The sequence below is a fragment of the Misgurnus anguillicaudatus genome, chromosome 21 (genome assembly GCF_027580225.2).
Source record: "Misgurnus anguillicaudatus chromosome 21, ASM2758022v2, whole genome shotgun sequence".
Lineage (NCBI taxonomy): Eukaryota > Metazoa > Chordata > Actinopteri > Cypriniformes > Cobitidae > Misgurnus > Misgurnus anguillicaudatus.
Genome location: NC_073357.2, coordinates 52,392,532 through 52,412,683, shown reverse-complemented (window position 1 = coordinate 52,412,683; position 20,152 = coordinate 52,392,532). Strand labels below are relative to the sequence as shown.

At 38.0% G+C, this 20,152-nt stretch overlaps 2 protein-coding genes across 6 annotated transcripts in view; one reads left to right on the top strand and one right to left on the bottom strand.

Moving 5' to 3' along the window:
* rap1gds1 (RAP1, GTP-GDP dissociation stimulator 1) overlaps window positions 1–7,186 on the top strand; it is a 45,843-nt gene extending 38,657 nt beyond the window's left edge. For all 3 annotated transcript variants that reach the window (XM_055212794.2, XM_055212783.2, XM_055212805.2), the window contains 4 exons: window positions 22–161; window positions 1,247–1,373; window positions 2,859–2,987; window positions 4,707–7,186. In XM_055212794.2, coding sequence (XP_055068769.1) covers window positions 22–161; window positions 1,247–1,373; window positions 2,859–2,987; window positions 4,707–4,834 — 524 coding nt within the window. In that variant the 3' untranslated portion in view covers window positions 4,835–7,186. The remainder of the gene's footprint in view (window positions 1–21; window positions 162–1,246; window positions 1,374–2,858; window positions 2,988–4,706) is intronic.
* Window positions 7,187–9,603: 2,417 nt separating this feature from the next.
* tspan5a (tetraspanin 5a) overlaps window positions 9,604–20,152 on the bottom strand; it is a 51,077-nt gene continuing 40,528 nt past the window's right edge. For all 3 annotated transcript variants that reach the window (XM_055212751.2, XM_055212759.2, XM_055212768.2), the window contains 2 exons: window positions 10,329–10,361; window positions 9,604–10,212 (listed from right to left, as the gene is read on the bottom strand). Coding sequence is in view for 1 of the 3 variants with exons in the window: in XM_055212768.2 (XP_055068743.2) it covers window positions 10,349–10,361 (13 nt within the window). In the remaining 2 variants the exon portion in view is untranslated. The remainder of the gene's footprint in view (window positions 10,213–10,328; window positions 10,362–20,152) is intronic.

Sequence of the window (20,152 nt, the reverse complement as noted above, 5' to 3'; positions counted from 1 at the left end):
AGTCATGTCTGTGTGTTACAGCTGACGCTGCAGAGCAGCTGGGAACAAACACAAAACTGGTGGAGCGTTTGGTGGAGTGGTGTGAAGCTAAAGATCACGCTGGTGTGATGGGAGAGTCTAACCGTCTGCTGTCTGCTCTCATACGACACAGCAAGTCAAAGGTCAGAACAAACATCTCACACACGCTCATTTATTCTCTTTACGGCTGTTGTACCGTCAGATCGTTTTAATGCTGATTTATTTATGGTGCACGTTGCTGAGACTTGCAGCATGTCCTGTTGGATGAGCCAATAACATGTCAACATCAAACATTGTATCCTAACCTGCCACGTGACTAAACAAGTGATACATTTTGTCTTATCCGTGTAAATCTGAGCAACAAACTACAAGGCCTTTTACTGGTCACATTTCTGTGAGTTGATCCGACCGCCTGTGAAATCTCATTGCATACTTTGTTTCTTCCTGTCAGACATGCAACACTTTACAGTAGTCTCTTTACGCAGCTCTTTACGCCTTCTAACATCTCGTAATCGGTCCTCGTTTATGTTCAAGACTCAATAATAATCTTTTACATTTTAATATGTCATTTTTAAAAACATTTGTGTACTGTCCATGTGTGTAATAGCAAACTCGGGTTGTCGTCTCGCATATTACTAACACAATAAAAACAATATTGCCCCATTGACTTTAGACTGGTTTTAGTTGGTCAATGGCGTAGTCTATTTTTGTTGCCTCAAAAAAGCAATGCCCCAACAATGCTATTTAAACAACATGACGTTGGACGTGAAAATGATAACTGCGCAGGGGTAAAACTAGCAAAAAACATTTGCGTTGCGCATTGCGCTGCATTGCGCCGGGTGTATGATAGGGCCCTAAGGCTTAATATAATTCAAACAGATGAGTTACAAAAAATCACCCTACTCACAGTTGTCATAAAGGGCAAAATTTGCTATATAGACTAAAACACTTTTTGTACCAGACTGTAAACTATTTTTTTCCACAAAAGGTAATTTGCTGATTTAAATCTAACAGTTTTAAAGCAAAAATGAAACATAACCTTTTAATAAAGTCTCTACTCGGTCTACATAAATTTGGATAATAAGGATTAAGGTCCAGCTGGTGAAACCGTCTCTAGATGGCATAATTATGAAATTATGAAATAATAAAGATATGTTGTGTAAAATGTATTATTGGAGCAAATTTTGACATATTCTGGAAGGTTCTGACTGCTTTTGTTTCCAAACAGGATGTGGTCCGAACAGTCATACAAGGTGGAGGTGTCAAGCACTTGGTAACCATGGCAACAAGTGAGCACATGATCATGCAGAATGAAGCGCTGGTGGCCCTGGGTCTTATTGCAGCTCTAGACCTTGGTAAAAATAAAAGATGACTTTATGTGATATAAACATGTAGAGACGCCCATGCATGCATGCATTCGGTAGGATTACATTTAAAGGAATATTCCATTTTCTTAAAAGAAAAATCCAGATAATTTCTCACCACCATGTCATCCAAAATGTTGATGTCTTTCTTTGTTCAGTCGAGAAGAAATTATGTTTTTTGAGGAAAACATTGCAGTATTTTTCTCATTTTAAAGGACTTTAATGGAGCCCAACATTTAATACTTAACACTTAACAGTTTTTTTCAACGGAGTCTCAAAGGACTCCAAACGATCCCAAACGAGGCACAAGGGTCCCATCCAGCGAAACAACTGTCATTTTTGACAAGAAAAATAAAAAATATCTACTTTTAAACCACAACTTCTCGTTTAGATCCGGTCGTAATGCGCCAGCGTGACCCCACGCAATACGTCATGACGTCAAGAGGTCACAGAGGACGAACGCGAAACTCCACCCCAGTGTTTACAAGTGTGTTGAAAGAGGACCGTTCCGACGTTGTTGTATGTCAAATGATACAAATTAATGTCTTTGTGTCAGTTTATTGTTTACAATGGTCTGCAAATGTGCGTTTTATATATGTAACACGTGACCTCCCTACGTCACTACGCATTTACGTTAGGTCGCGCTGGACCGGACCTAGACGAAAAGTTTTTGTTTAAAAGAGCACATTTTTTATTTTTCTTGTCAAAAATGACAATCGTTTCGCTAGATAAGACCATTATGCCTCGTTTGGGATCGTTTATAGTCCTTTGAGGCTCCGTTGAAAAAAACTGTTAAGTGTTGAGTTAAGTATTGAATGTTTGGCTCTGTTGGGGTCCGTTATAGTTGGAAGGGTCCTGCAATGTTTTCCTCAAAAACATGGTTTCTTCTCGACTGAACAAAGAAACATCTTGGATGACATGGTGGTAAGTAAATTATCTGGATTTTTCTTTTAAGAAAATGGAATATTCCTTTAAGTGAATTAGGATGCTTTGCCATTAATATAAATGGCAACTATTTACCTGAATTTATCCAGTTTGGTGTGATAGTTTGGTGAGGTTAATAGTCTTAAATACTTAATACTACTCATTTTATACTTTATTATTCTATTAAAATTTTTAAAAAGACATCAAAATAATATAACTTTCACAAATGGAGGTATGGGACTATAAGATATGGGCTAAAATACATATGTTCACATGCAAGGCATTACATTTGAGGTGGATCCTGGCATGTTTTGTAAACTGTATTAAAGGGGTTCACAGGTATGCTGGGCACTCGGATGTTTTTTCTTTACTGTCCACACAACAACTTTATATTAAAATTGTTGATATGTTAGATAGAAACAGTTTACATTCGTCTTTAAAATCTTTAGTGAGAACATAATTCCAGTAAGGTGTGTCCAAACGTCTGTTTGGTTCTGTATATTAGGGTAATTGAAAACATCGCCAGTCATTACTCTAACATTTTAATTTCAGATTGTGCAGAAAAGGACTTTGTTGGCTCCAGTCTGGTGCAGGTACTACACAAACTGCTGACGGATGATCGCAGTGCACCCGAGATCAAATACAACTCTATGATTTTAATCTGCTCTGTCATGGGATCAGGTGAGTTTGATGTAAACCAGAATGCATTTTAAACTTAAGATTCAATAAAGCCTGTAAAATCTGTAACTTTTAAATAGTCCTTTGTCATTGATAACTCTAAAAAGCAGATCTTACTCTACTGTAGTCTATGCACAGTTTAAAGGGACAATATGTAAGATTTTTGCATTCAAATATCCAAGCACAGTGATACATATTTTGTTCAAAGTCTTGTAAGAGTGATTCAAAAGAGGTTCTGTTGACTTGCTTTTGCGATACTTTATTGTCATATGAGGATTGGATTGATTTTTGCAGCAATGTATGCAGCATGCAACTCCAATAGCTTAAAGGAAAACACCACCGTTTGTCAATATTTTATTTTGTTTTTACCTCAACTTAGATGATTGAATACATACCTATCTTTTTTTCAATTAATGCACTTAATCTTTGTACAGTACAGCGCGTCATGAATGTGTTAGCATTTAGCATAGCCACATTCATTCTTTAGGATCCAAACAGGGATGAATTTAGAAGCCACGTTATCTATAAAGTATGAACATGATTTGTGAGTCACGTTGGATTGATTCCGACAGTGAAGTTAAAGACTACAACTTTCCGCTTCTTCACAGCATCATCAAGCTGCGTCATTAAAGGGATAGTTCACCCAAAGGTGAAAATAATGTCATTAATGACCCTCATGTTGTTCCAGACTCGTGGGACCTCCGTTCATCTTCGGAGCACAGTTTGAGATGTTTTGTGTTTATTTCGAGAGCTTGTTGACCCTTCATTGAAAATCTGCGTACGGTACACTGTCCATGTCCAGAGGGGTATTAAGAACATCATCGAGGTGGTCCATGTGACATCGGTGGGTCGGTTGGAATGTGTTGAAGCGTCGAAAATGCCTTTTGGTCCAAAAATAATAAAACTTATGACTTTATTCAGCATTGTCTTCTCTTCCGCGTCTGTTGTGAAGCGCATGCGCAAGACTAGAGTCATCTGACTGGGGTGGCGCGGATGACGTGTTATCTGGTGCGCCCCAGCTGGGTTTTTTTTGTGCGCCCGGGCTTCATTTACAGTCTGAGGGAGACGCAGGCTGTAAGTTTGAAAAAAACCTTCCAAAACATGACTGAGGATAACACGTCAACTGCGTCACTGCAGTCATGTGACTTTAGTCTCGCGCATGCTGAATAAAGCTGTAATTTTTGGACCAGAATGTGTTTTCGATGCTTCGGCACATTCTGGCTGGCCCACTGATGTCACGTGAACTACTTTGATGATGTTTTTTTTGCCTTTCTGGACATGGACAGTGTGCCGTGCGTGGATTTTCAATGAAGGGTCAACAAGCTCTCGGACTAAATATAAAACATCTTAAACTGTGTTCTGAAGATGAATGGAGGTCTTATGTGTTTGGAACGACATGAGGGTGAGTCATTAATGACATTATTTACATTTTTGGGTGAACTATCCATTTAAGTACGACCTAAAGCAGCGAAAATTACATTTTGTGCCTTTATATCCAAATAAAGCTTCAATCAACCAACATTTAAATAGTCTTTGTTATATAAATTCCAGTAAGTCTGAAAAGCCACTAATGAGTTTATGGGACAGTAGAATATGCATTTAAGCCATTCCATCTATTGTAATAATTCAAATTTTGCCCTAAGTGTCCAAATATGTTCTGGTACCATTGTGGGTCTCACAACACAGTTGAAATGTATTAAATCCGGACTGCTTTCATCTCAGAACCTCTCCATAAAGAAGTGCAGAGCTTGGCCTTCATCGATGTGGTCTCCAGTCTACGCTCGCATGAGAACAAGACGGTGGCCCACCAGGCGTCACTCACAGAACAGCGACTAACAGCACAGAGCTAAAAGACACTTACACTCCAGCCTGCCTGCCTCCTATCTGCACAAACACACACACAATCTCTCACCGTATCTTTCATTGTCATGTGCCAAGCTGTTGTCCAATCTGCATTCCCGGATACAGGCCCTCATCTCTACCCTGCTCCGAATGAGATGCATTACCCAGAGGTGGCCATACTTTGTAGACAGCCTTCTGCAATAGATTCATACATCAAGTTTTGAGAAGACCATAGCTGTGAATTAAAAAAATAAACCACATGGGGCTTCAAAATAGAAAAAAATGAATTTTGGCTGTGGGAATAGGGCAGCGGGGCTTTCATGACTTGTAAGATTTTACATACCAACCAAGTTGTGCATGTTTTTTTATGGTCCAGTTGATGTATCAGTGTACAGACATTCAAGCCACACCCATAACCTCACACTGACTCCGCCCCTTCCCCGCTTTAACGTTACCTTATACATTTAAATGTAGAAATCAAAATGTGTTTGAGCCGTATAGGGGACAGCATGGACCTTACATATTTACCTCCTGGTCCTCATGCCATACATGATCAATGGAGTCATTATACTGGAAAGAGCTAATTTCATATCATTAGTCTGTTGTATTTATAAAATAGATTACTGTACTATCATAAAAACGTCTTGGTACCAAGGAGCTTAGAAATGAGATTTCATTTAAAGGGACGGTATACCGCAAAATGAAAACTTTGTCATTTTTAATCACCCTCATGTGTTTAAATCCCCAATGTCTTTCTCTATGTAATGCACACGGTTACTATGGGAGTGGATGGTGACCGAGGCAGTCGACTCGTGCAGTATATTTTGTTTAACAATTTCGGGTCTTTTTGAAGCTTGAAGAGGTGGTCATCATCCACTCCCATTGTAACCAGAAACCCCAACAACACTTTTTAAAATTAAATGCTTTTTTTTAAGACGTTGGGGGTAAAACTACATGATGATGGTGAGTAAATAATGACAGTTTTTCATTTTTGGGTGAACTGTCCCTTTAAAGGGACATTCCACTTTTTTTGAAAATATGCTCATTTTCCAGCTCCCCTGGAGTTGAACATTTGATTCTTGCCGTTTTGGAGTCCATTCGGCTGATCTCCGGGTCTGGCGCTGGCACTTTTGGCATGGCTTGGCATAATCCATTGAGTCTGATTGGACCATTGGCATCGCGCAAAAAATAGCCAAAGAGTTTCGATATTTTTCCTATTTAAATCTTGACTCTTCTGTAGTTACATCGTGTACTAAGACTGACAGAAAATTAAAAGTTGTGATTTTTTTAGGCAGATATGGCTAGGAACTATACTCTCATTCTGGTGTAATAATCAAGGACTTTGCTGATGTAACATGGCTGCAGCAGGCGTAGTGATATTACGCACTGCCCGAAAGTAATCCCCTGCCATTGAAAGTAACCAAGTCAAGTTTTAAATAGGAAAAATATCGAAGCTCTTTGGTTGTTGTTGGCGCGATGCTAATGGTCTAGTGAAGTTCAGTGGATTGTGCTGGGCTGTGCTGGAAGTGCTGGCGCCAGACGCGGAGATCGGCTGAATGGATTCCAAAACGGTGGGAATCGGGTGTTTGGCTCTGGGGGAGCTGGAAAATGAGCAATTTTCATAAAAAGTGGAATGTCCCTTTAAGGGCAGTGTATATTATGACGGTTCATCTCCTACGTAAATAAAGAAATGACAATATTTTATGAGTAACCTAAAACACATTCCTCATTTGGAAGTGACTACAATAGCATGACTGCTAATATGCCATCAGCCAGGGTCTTCATTGGGGAGCAGTGTTGTATAAGAGGGAGTCGTCTCTGGTATCATTGTCTTATTGGGCCTGGCCAAAAGAGGGTGACTTTGCTTGGGCCGTGTGAACTTAATATTGGCCCTTTATTAAGGTAGACCCTGATTATTTGGGAAAGAGAAGCGTGGTACTGATTTGAAAGGGCTGGCACAGGATTTTGTGTTGGACATGGTGGGCAATCGACTTCAGATGCCAGCAGCTACGCTACGCAAAGTATCTGGACAACATTAGAATAAGAAAACACTCTTTGTGAATGTTTGACGCTGTGGTACAGCTTTCCTTGTTTTGCATGTCGATCTGCGTTCTCACGTCGTCCGGTATCTTAGAAACATGCATCTATTTGCATGTCCGATACTGTGAATCACTGTTATGTGCTCATTTTATGTCTGGTAAATAAGTTCTTATTACATTTGTACCCTTGAGGAACCACACGGGAATTCCTTATATCTACAGTAACAACCTTACAAATATTAACTAAAATTATTGTTGTAAATGTCATGAATTGTACATTTGAAAGATTTAAACTTATTAAAGCAATTGCTGGTGACGATTCTTTCTTTGCCGTGATTTTAACTTGCCATTTTTTGTCTGCTATACACCATATAAGACAATGTTTATGTATGTTGAAAGTAATTTATTATTTATAGTTTATAACATGACACCCAGAATAATGGATAATAGTGTGTAGATTTACAAAAGATGTAAATGAATTTGACTTTTTAAATTGAATGCTATAAACATTCAGGGCGATTTAGGGTGTCTTATTTTAGCATCACCAGGTGAATGAATAAAATAACTTGACAAAATATTAATTTCATTTGACTAAAGTTGATAAGAGGCAGATTGATGAATTGTGAGTAAGATACTATCTGTCAATGTCAGGGAGGATGATGTAGTTTAAATTGGGTCTGATAAAAGCAGTTACTACTTTTTTTGACATCTTAACTTATTGTAAAGCCCCAAAATTATTGCCTCTGATTAGCAGCTTTGCTTTGTGTACTATTTAGTTTGAGTATCAAATTGTCCTTAAAATGTGAATAGCTTAAATATAAATAAATAGCAAGGCTTTACTGTAAGGCTGGGCGTTCATACTGTAGTTAAATTTTTACTGTCAGCTTAATGTTGATTCAATGTTGATCTGTTGGGTGAATTCACAGTGGTTGTATGAACTGATTATTTTGAAAAATCACTATTACACTGTAAAAAAAAAGAGTTGCTATAAATTATAAAAATTGAAGTTGAAATAACGTACACTAATTCAATTTAAGTTATAGAATTGATAGCAACTCCTTACTAGTCAAGAAAGTTGAAATTAACGGTAAATCCAAGTTGATTAAACTCCTAAAGTAAAACTACTTTCATTTTTTAGGTGTTACCAACTGAAGTTTTTTAAGAATTTTTTTTAAAATTTATCCTACTTTTAAATTTTTACAGTGTATTTATGTATACATACATACACTGTAAAAAATATTTAAAATACTGCTGCCTTAAATTTTTTTGTTGAATCAACTCGGATTTACAAGTCATTTTAACTTACTACTATTTATCTTGACTAGAGAGGAGTTGTTATAACTACAGAGGAGTTGTTGTAACTTATAAAATATAGTTTAAAAAAGTCAACTACAATTTATAAGTTGTAACAAGTCATCCAAATAATAGTAAGTTGACATGACTTGTAAATCCGAGTTGATTCAACAAAAAAAGCTAAGGCAGCAAAGTATTTTTTTTACAGTGTAAACATTAGAGTTCCCACACCTTAGTTAACTTCAAATTCAAGGACCTTTCAATGACTTTCCAGGTCCAATGCCCTCAAATTCAAGGACTAAATGTGGGGACACATTTCAAGTGAGAGCAAGGTTACAGTGTTATGTTTTAAGATACATTGTTACAGTTCCTTTTCGTGGGAACTCGCGCTGCGTCACTGCGGTGACACTTTGGAGACGCCTCCAGGGGTAAGTGTGTCTGAATGTGTATATCAAATTCAACCAATGGTGAGGCTTAACGACAAAGACAGGGTGACGTGAGAGCCAGGAAGTATATCACTATCTGAAATAACGGCGTTATAAGGACGCAGGAAGTATGGCAAGGGAGACGCAGCGTCTCGTTCCCTTCCCAGGAAACAACAGTTACATATGTAACCTGAGACGTTTTCATGTGTCAAACACAACTATGCAAAAAAGCATTTTGGTATGAGTCAACATTTGCATACAGAAGATAGAAGCATTTAAAGTAAACAGTTTAGCACGTGTGCTTAAAAAGTCTAGAATTTGTATGATATTATCCTAAACTACACAGGAAATAATATGGATTTTTTCCCAGAAAACTATGCATGTATATTTTCAAAAACTTCCCAGGGCCTTGAATTTTTTCCACCACATTCACAAACTTTCAAGGATTTCAAGGACCCTTGGGAACCCTGGTTAAACATATATAAAAACAGCAGATTTTTTCCTCCCACTTCAATGTTGAGAAATTATTTATTGGGCATATGTCCGTATTGCTGGACCATCTAGTAAATGCATTAGATGCATATATGCATATAGAGTCAAGACAGCACTGTAAAAAAATTTTTTTTTTTGGTTGAATCAACTCAGATTAACAAGTCATTTTAACTTACTATTATTTATCTTGACTAGAGAGCAGTTGTAATAACTACAGAGGAGTTGTTTTAACTTATAAAATTAAGTTGACTTTTTTCATAGTAAGTTAACATGACTTGTAAATCTGAGTTGATTATTATAAAAAAATTAAGTCAGCAAAGTTTTTTTACAGTGAGGGAAATAGTGTTTATATCCAATGAAAGAGAGGTTCAGACTTATAAAACATGTTATTTGATCTTAAGATCAAACATTTACTCCTCATATATTGTAAGCATTAGTGTAGATCTTAAGTTTCAAAAAATGTGTAAATGCATTGTAATCATACATCAGAAAGATTTTTGCAGAAAATAAAGAGACATACAGTAAATCGTTTGTTAAAAGCTGTTTAGTGTAAAATAACATAAAACATAAGTGCCATGTAAGTCATTATAGTGTTGTAACATCCATCCATGTGGCTTTGTAAAAGTGCTAAAACCTACAGATGAAACTAACAACCTAAATGTTGAGTAAATATAGTGATTAGTTCTTTACATACAAATGCTGTTATGGTATGCATTTCCCATTATGATAAACTAAATATTTTATAAGAAAATTTTTGAGGGTCTCTTGTCTAATGTAATAGTGCAAACATCATTTAAAAAATATCAACTTACGGTTAAATTTCTTTAAATTCATTTTCTTACACCAGTGCATTAGATTTTACTCTTCGCTGTTAATGTAATAACTGCATGTTGAAACCAGAGATTTACAAATAAAAAAGGAGACATTTTACAAATAAGACTAAAAAAACAAAAAGACACTTTCTCACAGACCCTCAAATACACGCACGCACACACGTTTTCTTACATTTATACATATTTTTTGACACAAAACATAGCTGTATTTACAGACGGTGCAAGTTAAATCGGTGTTTACTGAAGACACATTGCTCTTGGCCAATCCTCAGCTGCTACGTTAACATGCTGGCATACTGTAGATCTGCTTACATAGAAAACATAACAATCAGTAACAGCAGTATAGGGATATACATAAGTTATGCCCTTTTATCATATGAAACTGAGAAATAGATTTTTATAGTGTCTTTATGATTTTACCTGAATGACCAGCTGCCACTTCAATTGAACAAACTGCATTAAAGAGAAGATATGACAAATATAAATGAGGTCATGAAACAAAAAAGCTACACTTTAAAATAAGGTTGTATTTGTTAAACGGACACTCCACTTTAAAAAAAAAATATGCTAATTTTCCAGCTCCCCTACAGTTATAGGTGCCATTTGTAATAATTGAGGTAAAGATTTTAAAAAATGAGCTACACGCATCAAAAGAATGAGAAGAAATAAGGGCAAAGATGCCATTAAAAAAATGACAAGGTATAGTGCTGCAGAGATATCAATCTGAATTAGCATGCTAAATTACTAGCTACAGCACGACAGGTGTCGTAATACCAGTTTCGACCATGGGAGGCGGTATGCGAGCCACGTACATAACCGCCAGCCAAACTGCAGTACACGAATAAGTCGCATGTGTGGGAGTACAGCCCTCTAGTACCGCTGCGTCCGAAAACTAAGGCAGCTGACTTGTTGACATGAAGGCAGCTCAGAGAAATGCAATTCAGACAGCCATGGATTCGGACATGCCTTGATGCCTTCCTGCCTTGCAATAGGGTTTTCGGACGTATTTCAGTTCAGGGAAGAGAGCTGAAGAATGGCTAAAGCAAGAGACATTTACCACTACCACAACCATTTGCTGCAGGGAAAACGCGCTCGGAATCACAAATAAAATATGATAAATAAAGGAACCGAACCAGAGTAAATACTGGCACTGCTTTTCATCGCTGGAGACAACTAATGGACATGAAAGAAATGAGGTTCAACTCCGAAATGACAACATTTCTTTTCGATTGGTAAGTAAGATGCTGTTAGTATTTCGCTAGAAGTTCACTTATAAGGCCTTGGGATAACCTTTGCTCAGCTTGTACATGAACTACGGCTTTGTGCATTAAATGTGGCTCCATCTGAAAGCAGCTGATGGCGATTCACTTTTAATCAAGAAACCGGCTTCACTCACAAGAAGCGCAATGACTATCGCATGCAAATTATCGCGCATCCTTAGCTGTTAGCGTTTAATAGTTAGCTCTACCCACGGATCCGATCCGGTTTTCACCCATTATCTACCAAGCTGATGCTAAAATGTAACATTAGATAAGAAGCTTGAAATGTCTTCGATGATAATGAACACCAAATGGACGCACGAAACGTAGTGGAAAACATTGCAATTTTAATGAGACCGAATGTTTTTTTTTGTGACTAATGATAACTTACTTAGTTGCTTATGTAAATCAAACGTGATATATGCTGCTAAATTAGCAGCTGCTAAATTAAAATAGACCAACTCCCTTTCTGGAGGTATACTGCCCCCATTTGTTTGGAGTGTAGAGTATGAATTGATTTTTTTTGGCGGACATTTTAAATGGTCCCTTTAAACATTTGATTTTTACAGTTTTGGAATCCATTCAGCTGATCTCCGGGTCTGGCGCTAGCACTTTTAGCATAGCTTAGCATAATCTATTGAATATGACTAGACCATTAGCATCGTGTAAAAAATAACCAGAGTTTTGATATTTTTACTATTTAAAACTTGACTCTTCTTTAGTTAAAACTAGGGCAGCACGATTAATTGAAAAATAATCGAAACTGAAATTCAGAAACGTTAACCGACCATATTTTATCAAGTCGGTTATTTTCGGTTTTTAATCCTGTTAATACTTTCTCTTTAAAACATTCTACCGCGTGTGAGGTTACGTGGCTCCGCCCCGTCCAGTCAGTAGCATTAGAGACACATGAGCTGTGTCCCAATTCAAGGGCTGCAACCTTATGAGCATTCAACCTTAAAAGGTGAGCACTTGGTCTTTCAAGGTGGAAGCCTCAGAAGTTCGCGAAGAGAACTGAAATGAGACGGTCTAACCTTCGGAGGACCCATAATTAGCGTCACCTGCTGCACGCGCCCACCTGCACGTTTCGGACTTATTAAACAAAATATGACATCAGAAAAATTATTAATTTATTTTAGAAATATGACACGTTGATGTATATTAAACTATTCAACAGTATACCAAATTAATCAACCTTATAAATATACGCAACATAAAAAGAATATTATTAACAAAAACATAACTTATAATACTAAAACAGTGACAAGAAAAAAATGTTTTCTGATAAATACACTTTTATTTAATAAAGGTTTTAATTGTTTATTTTAGAATATCCACCCATTATATGCAGCCGTTGCAGACGCGCAATGACCCTTGGGATATCCTCAGCTGTTAAGGATCCATTCGTTCTATCCTTAACAGCGCGGAGAAATGAGGACGCATTTTGAGGCTTCATTCTAAGCATCCTTTGAAATGGGACGGCCTTACTGGCCTTAAGTCGCCCTGCTGTGACGCAATCGGTCTTAAAATACGTCCTTAGAAGGTCGCAGCTCCTGAATTGGGACACAGCTTTGGAGGAGAACTCAAACAGTGTGTTAACTGAGCAGGTCATCTAGTGCCAAACAAAAAACGAAGTAGTTGCACATGTGCGGGCCCCGTGATAAAACTACGGAATGCGCGATCGGATTTTTACCACAAATTTGCATGACACATAAAAGTTTTATGTCACCTTGTGCTCAGTTGAATCTACCGATGAGTCTACGCAGCCCAGGTAAAGTCAACACATACCTCAGAACCGCGAGAAGACGCGGGCAAGCAGGTTTAATTACACATGGCAGAGATAAGAGAGAGAGAGAGAGAGAGAGAGAGAGAGAGAGAGAGAGAGAGAGAACGGGAGAATTTCTTATCTACATTAACACCAGAAACATTATAGATGAGAGTAAAGGTCTTAGACAGCAGTGCCCAGTTAAGGAAAACTGAATAGAAGACAAGAAACGTGTAAAGGATACAATGAATGTGTATTACCATGCCACTCATCTCATTATCTGGATATAACTTATTGTATATGTATGTATCTTATGGCAAGAATTAGTCATGTGGGTTGTTGTTTAATTCTTTGGTTCATAAGTTCCTATTCTGAAAGTTTCATCAATTGTGCATAATAACATGTGCAGCAACTGCATATGGTCAAGTCTAGTATTTTTCAGTAATGCAGTTATTTTGTGGGGAAATGTGAATTGCATTGCAGGCTGGTTTAAGGTGTGCCCTAAATTTTCTGCTTGTGCTCCTAAAATTTTCAGTCAGGGGCTACAGTGCTCCTAACAAAAAAGTTAGTCTGAAGCCCTGAATTACTAGACTTAAAAAAATTCAGTTATTTATTTTCTACTTTTTTTTAGGAAACTTGCAGTATACAGTAAACTAAAATTTGACTTCATTTCAAGCTATTTGTGCTTTGATTTCAGTTGAAGTCAAAATGTCCAATAAATAACCTTAACACCTAATACTTTCCTCTTCACTTAATTCTTTTAAAATCACAAAGATAACAACAAATGCCCTTTCAATAGACAAATATATCCCACCTTTATATACAAACCTTGCCAGAGAACTATGAGGCAAAAAATAATAATCGCTCATTCATCGTAACCGATGTTAAATTAACCGAGGTTATGATTTTAGGTCAAATCGTTCAGCCCTAGTTACAACAGGTACTAAGACCGACAGAAAATTAAAGTTGCGATTTTCTAAGCAGATATGGCTAGGAACTATACTCTCATTCTGGCATAATAATCAAGGACTTTGCTGCCGTAACATGGCTGCCGGAGGCGCAATGATATTACGTAGTGCCAGAAAACAGTCCCCTGCTATTGAAAGATACTAAGGGGACTGTTTTCGGCTGCTGCGTAATATGATTTTTTTCAATATCATTTTAAATATGAAAAAAATCGAAACTCTTTGGTTATTATTGAGCGCGATGCCAATGGTCCAATAGGATTTTATGGATTGTGCTAAGCTATGCTAAAAGTGGTTGCGCCAGACGCGGAGATCAGCTGAACGGATTACAAAACGGCAAAAATAAAATATTTAACTCTAGAGGAGCCGGAAAACCAGCCCATTTAAAACAAAAAAGTGGAGTGTCCCTTTAACATTAGTAAATGCATAGTTTTAATATAGCTAATGGTTAATATATTTATATAGTCTTTCAGCATTTATTAATCTTTGTTAATGTTAGTTAAAACCAACACAGTTAATGATACTACAGTTCATTGCACATTAACTTTTTATTTGTGCTTTTGATTTTAAAAATGTATTAGGAAATGGGTCAGTGACAAAAACAGTTTGGCAAGATGAGAAATTCAAAAATCGTTTAAAAAAAACTTGTTTTAAGGCATGCATCAGGTTTATTTCAATGCACATAGTGTATTTATGTTGATTTTATGCCATAAAAAAATTACATTTGCACTATTTTTATGAAAGTTAAGGCTGAATGGACCTGAAAATGTCAAATGCTGTAACCACCAATTGAGTCAAAGAATGAGAAATATTAAATATTTTATCCACCTTGATGGCATAAGCGTAATCACAAAAATATATATATTTTATTAGTTATTTATAAATGTATATTTTAATGTGTTTTTGTAATATTTGTCCTGACATATGCTGAAAACAGCTCCGTTTTCTAAATAATATTTGACAAATTATGTAAAAATGTATGTAAAAAATCATATTACACTAAACTAGATGATTATATTTTATTCCACATTTTTTTTTATGAAAAATACTAGTTACACCAATTGACACATGCAGGCTGATTACACCACAGTGACATTTTTGCAGTTTTCCCCCAAATATTCTTTCAAAATGAAATAAAACCAGAAATTTTAGACTTGGTCCTCAAAAAAGAGAATGTATACAAGTAATTATGTTGGCTTGACAAAGCCAACATACTGTTCTTCGATCTAAGCTTATTAGTGGTGCTTGCATTTATGCAAAGCATCACTATTACTATTCCTCAGGGATATTATTATTATGTTGGCTTTGAAAAAGCCAATATATTGTTATTGCTATTAAACTTATTATGTTGGCTTGAGAAAGCCAACATACTGTTGTTGCACTTAAACTTATTTTTATTTTTATTCTTCTTTTTCTTCTGACCTAAAAATTTCTAACTCTAACTCCTCCTAGAGCTTTCAAGCTACAGCCACCAAACTTTGCACAGACCTTCAGTCTGATCTGACTTGAGTTGCTATATCTTTTCTAAGGGATCAGACTTACGGTTCTCCTAAACCGTCCGATCAAACATCCCAAAAAAGTCCCATAGACTTACATTCATAGAATGTTTAGGCTGAGTGTTTATTTTCAAATCCTAACTGTCAACTCTCATTCATACAAATACATTACATCATCTCTCAACCTCTCTCAGTCTATCTCTGTCTCACAAAACTCGCTCAATAGCACAGACAAACTCAACTACACACATACACACACACAACCACACAGACACACAACGACATACAACTACACACAGACACACAACTACACACAGACACACAATTACACACACAAACACAAATTTATATATAACATACTGTCACAGAAACACAGAGACACACACACACACACACACACACAAACACACAACAACAAACACCAACACACAGACACACAATTACACACACAAACACAAAATTATATATAACATACGTCCACAAAAACACAGACATGCACACACGCACACACACACACACACACACACACACACACACACACACACACACACACACACAGACAAACAGACACACAACCACAAACAACTACACACACACACACAGACACACAACCACAAAATTGCACACACAAACACACACATAAATGTCTCAACTGCCCTAAATGCCCCATCTGCCCCAAATTTCTCAAATAACCCAACCGCCCCATTTTGCCCCATTTGCCCCAACTGGCCAATTCTGCTCCAAATGCCTCATCTGCCCTAAATTCCCCATCTGCCCCAAATGCCCCGTCTGCCCCAACTACCCAATTCTGCCCCAAATGCCCCAACTACCCTAAATGCCACATCTGCCCCAAACACCCAATTCTGCCCCAACTGCCCTAAATGCCCCATCTGCCCCAAATGCCCCAACTACCCAATTCTGCCTCAACTGCCCCAACTGCCCTAAATGCCCCATCTGCCCTAAATGCCCCATCTGCCCCATTCTGCCCTAAATGCCCCAACTGCCCTAAATGCCTCAAATGCCCCAACTGCCTCATCTGCCCCATTTTGCCCCAAATGCCCTAAATGCCCCAACTGCCCAAAATGCCCCATCTGCCCTAAATGCCCCATCTGCCCTATTCTGCCCTAAATGCCTCAAATTCCACAACTGCCCCATTCTGCCCAAAATGCCCCATCTGCCCTAAATGCCCCATCTGCCCTAAATGCCCCATTCCGCCCAAACTGCCCGAAATGCCCCAACTGCCTCATCTGCCCCATTCTGCCCCAACTGCTCTAAATGCCCCAACTACTCTAAATGCCCCATCTGCCCCAAGTGCCCCGTCTGCCCCAATTAGCCAATTCTGCCCCAAATGCCCCAACTACCCTAAATGCCCCATCTGCCACAAATACCCCATCTGCCCCATTCTGCCCCAACTGCCCAATTCTGCCCCAACTAACCCATCTGCCCCAACTGCAGCTCCATCTATTACTCTCAGACTAGGCTTTCTCAAGCCAACATAAAGTTTGTTCACAAACTTTAACCTCATCTAGTTATTATGTTGGCTTTGACAAAGCCAACATACTGATATTGTATTTAAACTTATTATTATTATTCTTCTTCTGAGACTAAAATTTCTGCGGCTAACTCGTCCGACAGCTTTCAAGCTACATCCACGAAATTTTCCACGGACATTCTAACTGGTCTGAAGAAGTGTGCTATATCTTTTTGACGGGATCCGACTTACAGAATTCCTAAAACGGGACATAAAACTTCCGAAAAGTCCCATTTACTTAACATTGCGACAAACTTTGACGGGTCATAGCTGCGAGCGAGAAATTTGTAGAAACTTGTGGGTTACCACATTTGAAGAGGCTGGCAGGCACTGTGAGAACATACCTCACAATGGGGTGTAAGTTGTACCCCTGGGGTGTAAGAGGCCCCCAAAATTCCCCATTGACTTATAATGGGGCAGGAAACATGCCCATATAAGGGAATAAAAACGTTCCAGATGGAATATATTCGCTTTACAGTGTCATAGAGACATGGGGGTGGGCTCATTTTACTCAGGCATCCAATCAGTCTCTCAGGATCGTCCCATAGCTATTAAGCCACGCCCATAGCAACCATTTTTGGGCACCCTAGCAACATCTTCCATAGACTGCCATTATAAAATACCCAGATGAATATCTTTGCAGCACAGTGTCACAGAGACATGGGGGTAGGCTCATTTTACTAAGGCATCCAATCAGTCTCTAAGGATTCTTATTGAGGTATTAAGCCACGCCCCTAGTAACCAAATATGAGCACCCTAGCAACATTATAAACAAAGCCTTATATCTCTGGATCCGAACATCATAGAGACAGTGGGGTTGGGTCTTTTGGTCATGTTAGCCTTATGCTACCTTCATGCTAAGTCATACTAGCTTCATGCTAGTTTCATGCTAGCTTTATGCTAATTTCATAATATATCTTGCTAACTTCATGCTAAATCATGTTAACATCATGCTAGCTTCATGCTAATTCATGTTAACATCATGCTAGCTTCATGTTAATTCATGTTAGCATTATGCTAACTTCATGCTAATTCATTTTAGCATCATGATAGCTTCATGCTTATTCATATTAGCATCATGCTAGCTTCATGCTAATTCATGTTAACATCATGCTAGCTTCATGCTAATTCATGTTAGCATTATGCTAACTTCATGCTAATTCATTTAAGAATCATGCTAGCTTCATGCTTATTCATATTAGCATCATGTTAGCTTCATGCTAATTCATGTTAGCATCATGCTAATTCATGTTAGCATCATGCTAACTTCATGCTAATTCATGTTAGCATCATGCTAGCTTCATGCTAATTCATGTTAGCATCATGCTAGCTTCATGCTAATTCCTGTTAGCATCATGCTAGCTTCATGCTAATTCATGTTAGCATCATGCTAGCTTCATGCTAACTTCATGCTAATTCATGTTAGCATCATGCTAGCTTCATGCTAATTCATGTTAGCATCATGCTAGCTTCATGCTAATTCATGTTAGCATAATGCTAGCTTCATGCTAATTCTTGTTAGCATCATGCTAGCTTCATGCTAATTCATGTTAGCATCATGCTAGATTCATGCTAATTCATGTTAGCATCATGCTATCTTCATGTTAATTCATGTTAGCATCATGTTAGCTTCATGCTAATTCATGTTAGCATCATGCTAACTTCATGCTAATTCTTGTTAGCATCATGCTAGCTTCATGCTAATCATGCTAACTTGATGCTAGCTTCATGCTATTCATGTTAGCTTCATGCTAATTCATGTTAGCATCATGCTAGCTTCATGCTATTTCATGTTAGCATCATGCTAGCTTCATGCTAATCATACTAACTTGATGCTAACTTCATGCTAATCATGTTAGCTTCATGCTAGCTTCAGGCTAATCATGCTAGCTTCATGCTAAATCAGGCTAGCTTCATACTTAAACATACTAACAGCCAGATAGCCTACTAAACTAAACTTCTGTCAAACCGTTTTTAACGTTCAGGCCAGGCTTTGTCAAGCCAACATAAAGTTTGTCAACAAACTTTTCTATCTAGTTATTATTATTCCGCTTTCTTCTGAGACTAAATTTCCGACACTAACTCGTCCTAGGGCTTTCAAGCTACATGCACCAAATTTTCCACAGACCTTCAGACTGGTCTGACTTAGTGTGCTATATCTTTTCTAACTGATGGGACCTTCCGAATTCCTAAACGGGGGTCTCGAACACCCCAAAATTTCCATTGACTTAACATTGAGACAAACTTTGACGCGTCATAGCTGCGAGTGAGAAACTTGTAGAAACTTGTGGCTTACCACATTTAAGGTGGCTGACAGGCTCTGTAAGAACATACATCACAATGGGGTGTAAGCTGTACCCCTGGGGTGTAAGAGGCCCCCAAAATTTCCCATTGACTTATAATGGGGCAGGAAGCATGCCCATATAAGGGAATAAACGCGTCCCAGATGGAATATCTTTACTTTAGAGTGTCGTAGAGACATGGGGGTGGGCTCATTTTACTCAGTCATCCAATCAGTCTCTTAGGATCGCCCCAAAGCTATTTAGCCACGCCCCTAGCAACAATTTTGGGTACCCTAGCAAAATCTCCCATAGACTACCATTATAAAAAGCCCAGATGGATATCTTTACACCAGAGTGTCATAGAGACATAGGGGTGGGCTCATTTTACTCAGGCATCCAATCAGTCTTAATAGGATTCTTATTGAGGCATTAAGCCACGCCCCTAGCAACCAAATTTGAGCACCCTAGCAACATAATAAACAAAGCCTTATATCTCTTGGTCTGAACATCATAGAGACATGGGGGTTGGGTCTTTGGGTCATGCTAGGTTCATGCTAGCTCCATGCTAAGTCATACTAGCTTCATGCTAGTTTCATGCTAGCTTTATGCTAATTTCATAATAAATCTTGCAACTTCATGCTAAATCATGCTAACTTCATGTTAAATCTTGTTAGCTGCACGCTAAATAGTGCTAGCGTCATGCTAATCATGTTAGCATCATGCTAATCATGCTAGCTTCACGTTAAATCATGCTAGCTTCATGCTAATCATGCTAACCTCATGCTTACTTCATGCTAATCATGCTAGCCTCATGCTACCTTCATGCTAATCATGCTAACATCATGCTAGCTTCATGCTAATCATGCTAGAATCATGCTAGCTTCATGCTAATCATGCTAGAATCATGCTAGCTTCATGCTAATCATGCTAGAATCATGCTAGTTTC